Raw genomic sequence first — 10,094 nt, 5'->3', positions numbered from 1 at the left:
CGGCTAACACGGGAAGTGGCGTCATTTTCCACAAATCTCGTTTCATTCACAACCATTTGACTGCAATTCAGTGCAATTTCTGCCACAAATTCAACTCCACGAGTACGAGGAAACTCAGCGGATCTCAACACGAACGTTCGCCCATCACCTGCAATGGAATATGGGCTGTATGATACGACCAGCGGCTAACACGGGAAGTGGCGTCATTTTCCACAAATCTAGTTTCATTCACAACCATTTGACTGCAATTCAGTGCAATTTCTGCCACAAATTCAACTCCACGAGTACGAGGAAACTCAGCGGATCTCAACACGAACGTTCGCCCATCACCTGCAATGGAATATGGGCTGTATGATACGACCAGCGGCTAACACGGGAAGTGGCGTCATTTTCCACAAATCTCATTTCGTTCACCCCAACTCAAATAAAAGTGAAGTACAATTAGGGATTTATCTTGCATTTCCATCGCCTCAGAATAAATTAACTTCGATAAACTGAGAGAGAATGAGTGAGGCAGCTGGAAGAATTGAGGATGAAAATAGAGATTAGAAGACTCGACGGAGAAATCGTCTCCGTGCTCTAAGATAAATCGGAGAATGTCCCAATTAGTATTTCAAGAAGACATCACAATTTTCGAAAATAATAATTTCCTTGCCTCGCTACACCGTTCCCTGGCGCAGCGTTCCCCGGCAGCGCGAGGCAAAGATGTTTTCTGGGAATGTGTGCCGTGTCCTCTCCCGGGCTTTCACGACTCCCTGGTTTTCTACAGCGCACGTGCGCTTCAAAACAAATTTTCAGGTGAAAATCATGAAAAAGCTAGGCCCAAATTTTTGGCCAAAATATTTGAATTTGTACGGTACCGTACGGTACAAAAATGTGTGATGCAAAACCAGCGGGAAATTCAACTGCACAACACGTGGTGGTCCTCACGACACGAACAACAAATTTTAGTTGCTGTTTTTGACATTTTTCCTTCACCATGGGTCGATCCAAGCACCTTTGGCTCTGACGTGAGGGAGTTGACAGTGAAGATGAATAATGATGGCCTCTCTTCGAATGATATCGCCAATTTGACCCGCGTTTGTGCGCGCACGGTGAGAAAACTGTCACCAGGTTCGCAGTGATGCAAAGCTGCAAGAATTAGGCTCGTTCTGGTCATCCAAGGCTGACGTCTGCTCGTGACGACAGGTACCTCAAGGTGATAACTCTGGCTAGCAGAAGGACTTTGTCGTGGGAGCTCAAGACAGACTGGTGCAAAACCGTGGCAAACATGTCCCGAGCCGTACGGAACGTCCCAGACTGCTGAAAGCTGGCCTGAGAGGCTGCAGGACCACAAAAAACCCGTATATCAACCAGAAAATTGAAGAAACAACTGGTCTTTGCCAGGGCCCACCAAGGATGTACTGTGGACCAGTGGAGCAACGTACTGTGGCCCCACGAGTTTAAATTCAATATGAGAGCATCAGATTGTGTGGTGTATTTCAGTTGTTGACCTGGTGAACAACTTGTGCCAGAGTGTACTGTTGGCACAGTCAAGCACAGTGGTGGCTGCATCATGATACGGGACCGCGTCGCCGGCAACGGGGTCGGGCGGCTCTACAACGTTAACGGAGCGATGAAAGCAGACCAATACCAAGGAATACTGCAGAACAGTATGCAGCCGTCCATGGTCGATGTGTTGCGCGGTCTGGATGATGTATTTGCGCGCGCACACGCGATAAAGGCGTAATCGGCGGACCGCCCATATCGCGCACTGGGGCGGCCGACGCAGTCGCCGGACCTATATCCGACTGAGGATTTGTGGGAAATGCTGAATTGTCTCTGCCATGATGTTCCCCAAGTCCCATCAACAGAAACACAGCCTGGGGAAGTGTGCAAGACAGCATGGCGGAAGATCAGCAGGGACAAGTACGCGAAACCCGTCTCGACCATCCCGGCGCGCATGGAGGCTGTCGTCAAGGCAAAGAGAGGACCTACTAAGTGGTAAAATTGGGCAAACAGTTCACTGATAGGTTCTTAGCATGGAAACAAATCATTTCGATTAGATTTAGTTGATATCTATTAGCTAGTCACCTGGATTTTGCTGTTTTTTAATTTTGGCCGTAAGTTTGGGCCTACGCTTTTTCGATTAAATTGACTTTATTTTATTCTACAACTATCTAGCCTTCGAAAGATGGATCAGAGTATGATCTCTTCGGTAGCTAGCCAACTTCAGTAGTTTTGTTCGTTCATTATACAAAGATTCTCTCTAGAAACCTGTTTTCTCTTGGGTAGGCCCAAACATTTGGCCAACACTGTATATGGGTGAGGGTGGGGGGGGGGGGGGGTGCATGATACGGGATCGAACGGGGCCGGAGGTGAGGGAAAGGGCTGTAGAGCCTAGGGGCACATCTACATACATGACTTTGTACAATCAGTCATGTAGATCATGGATCGACGGCACTACTGTCTGTAGCATAGGCCAGCCGCTTCTCCGGCTCCGCGATCCCATCCGACGGATTCCCGGATCGCGGTGAATCTCCGCACGTACAATGACTATGTACGTGCACGTGACGTGTACAACATGTGCACGTGACATGCACTGGTCTGTTTTCGACTGAAATGTTTTTTGTAGTATTTTGGCAAAATCAAACTGAGCAAAGATTCTTCCACCCACAGAAAAAAGCAAGCGATCATGCTAGAACAGTCAACAGTGCTTTCGTCTCATATCGACTTGATTGCCAATAGTGTAGCTGTTTTGTGAGGGCTTCAACGAAGCTGTTGCTCAATGCTTGCCTCTTTGGATGTTTGGGAAAATAGGAAACGAATTGCTTCATTCAACAAAGAAAACGGCTTCGAACCGATGCTGTCAAGTATTTTCTCTGTGATAATCTGAAGTCACTTGTAGGTTGTAGTGATTGATATCAGCGTGTACCGGTAGGAGTGTTCGTGAACAAGATGATGCCGTCAACGCTGCAGCGTCGCCGGGCGGCGTACGACTTCTCGCAGTGTTACGAGGACTTCTGCAGCAGCCACGGCGCGTGTCCGCTAGCCATGGTGATGTCGCGTAGCAAGGATACAGAGGTGGTGCTCAGCGGCGAGCGCATTCGGCCAACGGACTGGATACCGCTATGCCGCGCACTGCAGATGAACAAGTCACTGGAGACGGTGAAGATTGCATTCGACTCGACACGGGAACAGATGGGAAAGACCAGAAGAGGTACATACGAATTGCTTACCCCCTACTGTGTACCAATGGGCAGGGAAAGGTGTGTGTGTGTGGGGGGGGGGGGGGGGGGGGATTATACCGTAGCAGACATCGAAATCCGTTGGGAGGTCAAGCGGCCACTGGGCGCTGGCCTTGCTGCCGCGAGCACTACTGGTCCATTGTTACAGTGTGTACGTGATCTACAGTGCGTGTGCGCGCTAAAAGCAGTAAGAGCGCCGACCCAGGTCATCCCATCGGATTTCAGTGTCCACGGCAGTAGAAGGTTCATTGTGTAAGATTCCCGGCTATGACGGCACGGTTATGCCTTCCTCCCGGCCTCTCACCTGTCGGCCCCGCGTGGTGCCCGTGTGCTCTGCAGAGGAGAGACTAGTGCTGTGTGTGGGCTGAGAATGCTCATCTGCCATCTTCGTATAACCAGGAATGCTGGTGGCCTGGCACAAGCGAAACTTCTTTAAGCTGGTTGTGTTTCTCAACACAATTGTAAGCCGGTAGTACCGCGGATGTGCGAACCTTCCTTACTTGTGTTTGTGTGGTCTGTGTGATGTGATGTCCTGTGCTGCTGCTGTAGGTCAAAGTGCACCCGCTGGTGTAAAGCCGGGCACTGCGGGCTATCAAGTGGCGGCATCGCGCATGGACCGCTCCGCTGTCACACAGCTGCTGTGCAGGTGCGTGTGACGAGTGTGTTCTTACTCCGTGTGTATGTGTGCACTTGTGTGTGTGTGTGTGTGTGTGTGTGTGTGTGTGTGTGTGTGTGTGTGTGTGTGTGTGTGTGTGTGTGTCAATTCATCAGCCTTGCAAGCTGTTGAATGGTGTAATCCCAGCACAAGTTGCTATGTCTAACATAGCTGTTCGCTATCATCGCTTCCGCGATGGGCATGTCTGAGGTCTGAGGTGTGTGTGCACTTGTGCACGTACAGTCTATACGTGTGCGTGTGTATGCGTGTGTGTGTCAATGTCTGCATCTGCGTGTCACGGTGTATCCTTAGCTTACGGAAATGTTGACAAACTGTGCGAGTACAGGCAAGAGGTAATGAAGCACATGTACGATGAAAATGGAACTGTCTGCATCACACTCCTATTTGAACATGGCTTTGGTTGCTGACATCTTTGCACAGTACACACCTGTATGAAGGACATATGGACCGATGTGCGCTAGCACACTAGTGGCAAATGAGTCCAACCTCATGAAATATGCAGTCACTGAGTGCCATGTCTGATTCACGAATGCACTGTGCTCTCTATGGCGATTTGAAGTTAAATCCAACACGTCGTGGATATACCATGCAGCACGTGGGCTGATGCGCTACACGTAAGGTTGATACTGGGAACATAGTCTTGGCCTTGACTTTTGGCTAGTTCTACTTTTATCCTATAGTCAATCTGCGGACAGAACTGTCCTGTGTGGACTCATCAGCGCAGCACAGAGAAAATGAGGCCGAGCCTGGTAGCAATTAAAATAAATATTCCTACGCCAGATTTAAACCAGGCCCGAACGTACCTTGCCAGAGTGCTCAAACTGACAAGTCGGTGAGCTCTGCATAACGCAAACAGCAAAGGCCCTCACGCGGATTGAGTAACTTTATCCTATATGTGCGTGTTACCTTTCTGGCATGTGTGTACGTGTTACGACTCTCACCAGGTCTCTTGGCAGCTTTATCCGCGTCTCACCAGCTGTCACGTCACTGAGTCTTGAAGGACTGTGGGTCCGCTTTGATGACATCACACTGCTGGCTAAGGTAACTGAGTGGCCCATGCATGTTGTGATATGTTCTGCTGCTGCTCACCCTCTCTCCAATGGAGTGAAGCACTTCAAAGTAACTGACACTATGAGCATTTTTAATGCTCCCCGGTGGTACATTGAGTACGGCATCTGTCTGTGACCCGAGAGGTCGCGGGTTCGAGCCCCGCAGTCGCACATCTGACTGCAAAATCCCCACGACGCAGCTCACCAGATCAAGGTGTGGGTCCTCTGCACTCATAGTCGAGTCGAGCGAGCTGTAACTCCCAGTACCGAAAGGCGGGCTCGCGCCCCTACATGGCTACTTCCCCTTGTCAAATCCCCAAGAGTCCCAAGACGAAAATTAATGATAGTAGCCAACAGGCCGAAATTAAAAAATAAAATAAAATAATGCTCGTACCTGTAGTAATAAACATCTCTCCATTGTTCTGGGTTACGACGGCATTATTCAAAAATCACGTTGTCATTACCAGGACAACCACGTAGAGAATGTTTGTTTTCAGGGCTTGAGTTGTATGCATGGGGCACCGTCAGCCCTTGTATATCTAGTGTCAGTTGCAGTGCTGTAGCGATGAGGTGCTGTGACAACTTGTAATAGCTCCAGCTCTCTTTTGCCGCATGCATGCATTCCCATTTGACTCTGGATTGCAACACGGTTGGAAAATTCCTTCCACGTCCTAGCAGGACTTTAACCTGGTAGTTAGGCTGGGTCACGTACCTCTTGTTTCTGAATCATGGTCTTAGAGTGAGTTAGACTATCCTGCTACCCGGTACGCCTGCATAGTGCATGCCTGCATAGTGTACGCCTGCATAGTGTACGCCTGCATAGTGTACGCCCGCATAGTGTACGCCTGGACTACACTCTTTGATTTCGATCTGCTCAATATCATACGATGCACACAGCTGTGCGAGCGCTTGCCGTGCGTTCCGTACATGAATTCTGCCCTGTACGAGGGGATAGATGACCATCAGCTATACACGCGTGTATGTATTCGATGTGTGCTTTTGCTGCACATAGGGCCTAACCAAGTCCTCTCGCCTGCAGAGCCTGTCGCTGGCCCATTGCCGCATTGGAGACAGCGGTGCAGAGGGTAAGTGACAGTTGGAAATCAACATTCAGCATCATGCATGGTCACTGTGCAGCTGGTCTATGCCCTTTGGGGGAACCTCCATCGCATACACAGTTAGCTGGAGCTGCTGGCCAAAATTACATTAGCCAATGCATGTACAGCATAACAGAACAGTCTCCACTGTGACTATGTAATACCCACTACTTAAGTACTTAGTTTTAGAACCGGCCCGGTCAATCTTGTTGCTAGGAGATAACCAATCAGTGACGTTCCTGCCCAGGAAGGCATTGGAGGAGTTATGCGTACCACTTTAGTTGTGCTCTTTGTCTGTGTGCTCGTCCCAATCACAAACATTGCCTCAGTTCTCTGCACGGCCCTGCAATGCACGCGCTCACTGCATTGCCTGGACCTGACGGCATGCGGCCTCACCTGGAAAGCCATGCCACATCTGGCCAAGCTAGTTGAGGTATGTCGTAAAAGGATACTGGTCTTAATGCTCTGTGATGGCCATGTGACGGTGATTGGTTTTAGTGACAAACTGCACAGTTTTTTTGTGCAACGGACCACTATAATAATATGTATTACTAAGACATGCCTAAACAAGGTAGCAATCCAAGCTACATGTCTTTCACCAGCCTCGGAAATGAAAGTTTAGACCGTACACCTGTTTTGTGTGTTTTCTGTGTATGTACTTAAAATTATGTGTAGCCGTTCATTTGTCTGTCTGCCTGCTTGTCTCTCTCTCTCTGCACATGTAGCAATACGCCAACTGGCGCTATGCCCACCTGTGGCAGACCAGCTTACGACAGGTGCAGGCCAGCACAGACAGCGTGGGCGGTCTGCGTCGCATCACGCTCAATGGAAACCCGCTAATTGGCGACCGGGGCGTCAATTTGATCATGGACACCTTGCAGGATGACATCTGGATTAAAGGTACATTCAGTGGTCACTTTATAATCCGGCAACATTTGTGCTACGAAATTCTGCTGGATTAGGGAGGGTGCTGGATTAGGGAGGGTGCTGGATTAGGGAGGGTGCTGGATCAGGGAGGGTGCTGGATTAGGGAGGGTGCTGGATCAGGGAGGGTGCTGGATTAGGGAGGGGGGGGGGGGCTGGATTAGAAATTCTGATTTATTTGCTGCAGTGTGCATGAAAAGGACATTTTGGTTGCGGAAAATTATTCTGGTTTATAGAGGGTGCTGGTTTATTAAGTGCTGGATTAACGAGGGACGACCGTGCCGTATTTCCCCGATTATGAGTCGCACCTCCACTTTCTGGCCTGAGCCATACTGCTTCAGTATGTTCACATCAGTGGCCTATCCTGTATCATGTTATCCTTTCACCCATTCACGACATAGTCCTTCCCCTGTCTGTCGCCATGTATAGACGGTACGTGACCTCGCACTACCCCCCCCCTGTGCTACGCACAACACCATGCTTTGCTGGGCATGACCTCCTTGACTCTTCACTATTATCTACACTCGTCTGTCTGTAAAATACACCACTTCCTTATGTCAGTTCATGACTCGATTGTAAGTCACATACCCTTCTTTGTCCGAGAAGTTTAGTGTTGAAAGGTGCGACTTGTATTCAGGGACTCTGAATACGGCAAGTTTAGTAGCGTGTTACTTGGCTGGTCAGTGGAACATATGTGCTGGCTAGTTATCTTGGATTTTAGTGATAGTCTGGTGTCTGTAACTATGCTAGGTATTGACTTTGCCTGGATTTTGTCCTGTTCACGAGTGTATGTGTGTGTGTGTGTGCACCTGTGTGTGCGCATGCACTTGTGTGTGTGTGGGGGGGGGGGGGGGGGTGCGTGTGTGTGTACATGTGTGTGGTGTTGCAGCTGTTGACATGCAGCACTGTGGCCTGTCCAACATTGGCGTGCGACTGTGGCTGAGCCTGCTGCGCTCGGGTAACCTGTCGCTAATGATCGTGGACCTGCGACAGAATCCCCTGGCAGGTGAGTGCAAGTGTTGCCAGCTACATCACAAGAAGATAGAAGATGTAACTTGTATGATGTTGCAGTACTGTCATGTGCCGAAGACCGGGGGGGGGGGGGGGGGGGGGGGGGTCCTAACATGGTATGGGAGCCCGTTCTTATTTTTCATGTGAGTAAATCCTGTACGCAGTTGATTCACTGCGTATACATGTATATTGGCATGCTGTGCAGGGATGAATTTACTGTAATATTTTTGCATAGCAGTTTCTGCTACACGAAATCACAATTGTGCAGAAGTCTTTGATTTTGATTAGCATTTTTTCTTTGAAGGTTGGGTGTTTACCAGATTGTCCTTCTTGAGAGTGATGCCTGAAAGCCCATTTGCAGAAAAAACGACTGAAGCATACACGTGCACGCAGATTGAGAGTACACACCTGCACCACATCCATTGCACTGTATGCATGTTACTTCATAGCGCAGGCTAAGCATGGATAGTCTGTATATCGCAGTTTTCTGCGGTTCACGGTGGCTTTTGAGTAGCAGTAGATCGATTTTGCATCGCAAACTGCGATGCGATACAGGATAAATTCATCCCTGCTGTGTGTGGTGAAGCCCTAGTCTGTTCGCTTTTTCGGCTGTCCTTTGTTTGGCGCCCAACAGTACTGTAGGCGGATCCTGGCGCGGTTCCGTGGAACCCCCTAAATTTTGTAAATCACACTGGACACCATATGCATGTGCATATACATGTATTAGCTAGTCAGTGTTTGACTGAACTGGAACCCCCTGTAGTGATCGCTGGATCCGCCGCTGAAACTGAAGTAGACTTGTTATAGGGCAGTGCCGGGTCAGACCTATTGGGGTCATGGCATTTCCTGTGGGTTTTCCCCGGCGCATGACTTGCAGATAAGCCACTGATTCGCGGTGTGATGGAGCAGATTGTCATCAACGGCCATGGTATAAACGATGACCCAGAGGTAAGTGCAATGAACACTACATCTTCTCTTTATGCCATTGTTTTCGGTCACCTGAAAATACAGGAGAACTGCTCCATTTTCATTTTTCAGCGACCAGAAATATCTGTCTTGGAATTGTATAGCGGCTGGAGGTGTTCTGTTCTGCAAGGTTTTCACTTTTGATCTACTTGTTGAAGGCACCGGTACGGCAACTACAGGTACTCGTACCACTGAGAGAAAACTGTTGGGGATGGGATGTTCCACTGCACGTACAGCTGTGAGCTAGTCACTGAACTCCAACTCCACCATCATCCGGCATCAGAGTAACTCAGCGGCACTCTGAGTCTGTAGTTTGTGGTGTTACCAACATGTACATGTAGCAGCCTGGCATGCAGCAGCTCAGCGGCTTTAATCATCAACTCACTCAGACTCCTGAGCTATGACATGTTCACGTGTAAGCTGTCACCGGGCCAGGGCACTAAGTGTTGACACCGTGTCCCTAGGAAATGCTTGGCGCGGGAGCTTGGTGTAGAGCTCCGTTTGGACTTGGGAGCAGCGTAGCATTGGGAACAGCGTAACATGTGCACGCGGTCTCCAGTGCGATCGGCGCTACTCCGCGTGCCAACTTGAAGGAGCTAGTCGTTTACTGCGCCACCGAAAGGTCACAGTGATACTTGTCGAGTTGCCACCCATTTAGCGCTTCGCTTCCATTCTCCTCGTGTGAGAACAGTTGTACGTGCTTAAACCTGCACCTACTGGTTTGGACAGCCAGTTCACTAAGTTGATTGATATCTGAGCTTGCTGACTGTAGGTCTCATTTCTGCTGCAGACGATAGTGAAGTAGGCTTGTAGCAGGTCTTCTGGCTTAGTTCTCAGTTCAGGAAGTGATCCAAGTTTGTCAGTTCAGTCAGCATAGTGACGGTCACTGTGTTTTCTTCTGCTGGGAAATCTCCTCCAACTGCAGTATGCAACAAATCACAGTTGTGTGTGCTTACCAATCCCAACCTACCTTAAAGAAGCACAAAGTCATGCAACATTAGTGCTTGTAGAGAGACGGGCAGTTCGAGATGGCTGTAGTTGTGGCTACGCTAGAAAGTCCTGCATCCCGTCGCGGGGCCCGTTCTACCTACCCTTCTGGTGAACATTACCAGACCTTGTCTACAGCTCTGCGCATTGCAGAAAA

At 49.3% G+C, this 10,094-nt stretch overlaps 1 protein-coding gene across 1 annotated transcript in view; it reads left to right on the top strand.

Moving 5' to 3' along the window:
* The first annotated feature begins 2,646 nt into the window (after positions 1-2,646).
* The window catches only part of LOC135818100 (centrosomal protein of 78 kDa-like), an 11,533-nt gene continuing 4,085 nt past the window's right edge, over positions 2,647-10,094 (top strand). Inside the window, exons 1-8 of the mRNA XM_065331425.1 lie at positions 2,647-3,199; positions 3,777-3,873; positions 4,848-4,944; positions 5,965-6,037; positions 6,379-6,482; positions 6,775-6,949; positions 7,863-7,979; positions 8,862-8,932. Coding sequence (XP_065187497.1) covers positions 2,938-3,199; positions 3,777-3,873; positions 4,848-4,944; positions 5,965-6,037; positions 6,379-6,482; positions 6,775-6,949; positions 7,863-7,979; positions 8,862-8,932 — 996 coding nt within the window. The 5' untranslated portion in view covers positions 2,647-2,937. The remainder of the gene's footprint in view (positions 3,200-3,776; positions 3,874-4,847; positions 4,945-5,964; positions 6,038-6,378; positions 6,483-6,774; positions 6,950-7,862; positions 7,980-8,861; positions 8,933-10,094) is intronic.

The sequence above is a fragment of the Sycon ciliatum genome, chromosome 5, assembly GCF_964019385.1.
Source record: "Sycon ciliatum chromosome 5, ocSycCili1.1, whole genome shotgun sequence".
NCBI classification, from domain to species: domain Eukaryota; kingdom Metazoa; phylum Porifera; class Calcarea; order Leucosolenida; family Sycettidae; genus Sycon; species Sycon ciliatum.
This window is presented reverse-complemented; position numbering and strand designations above follow the sequence as displayed.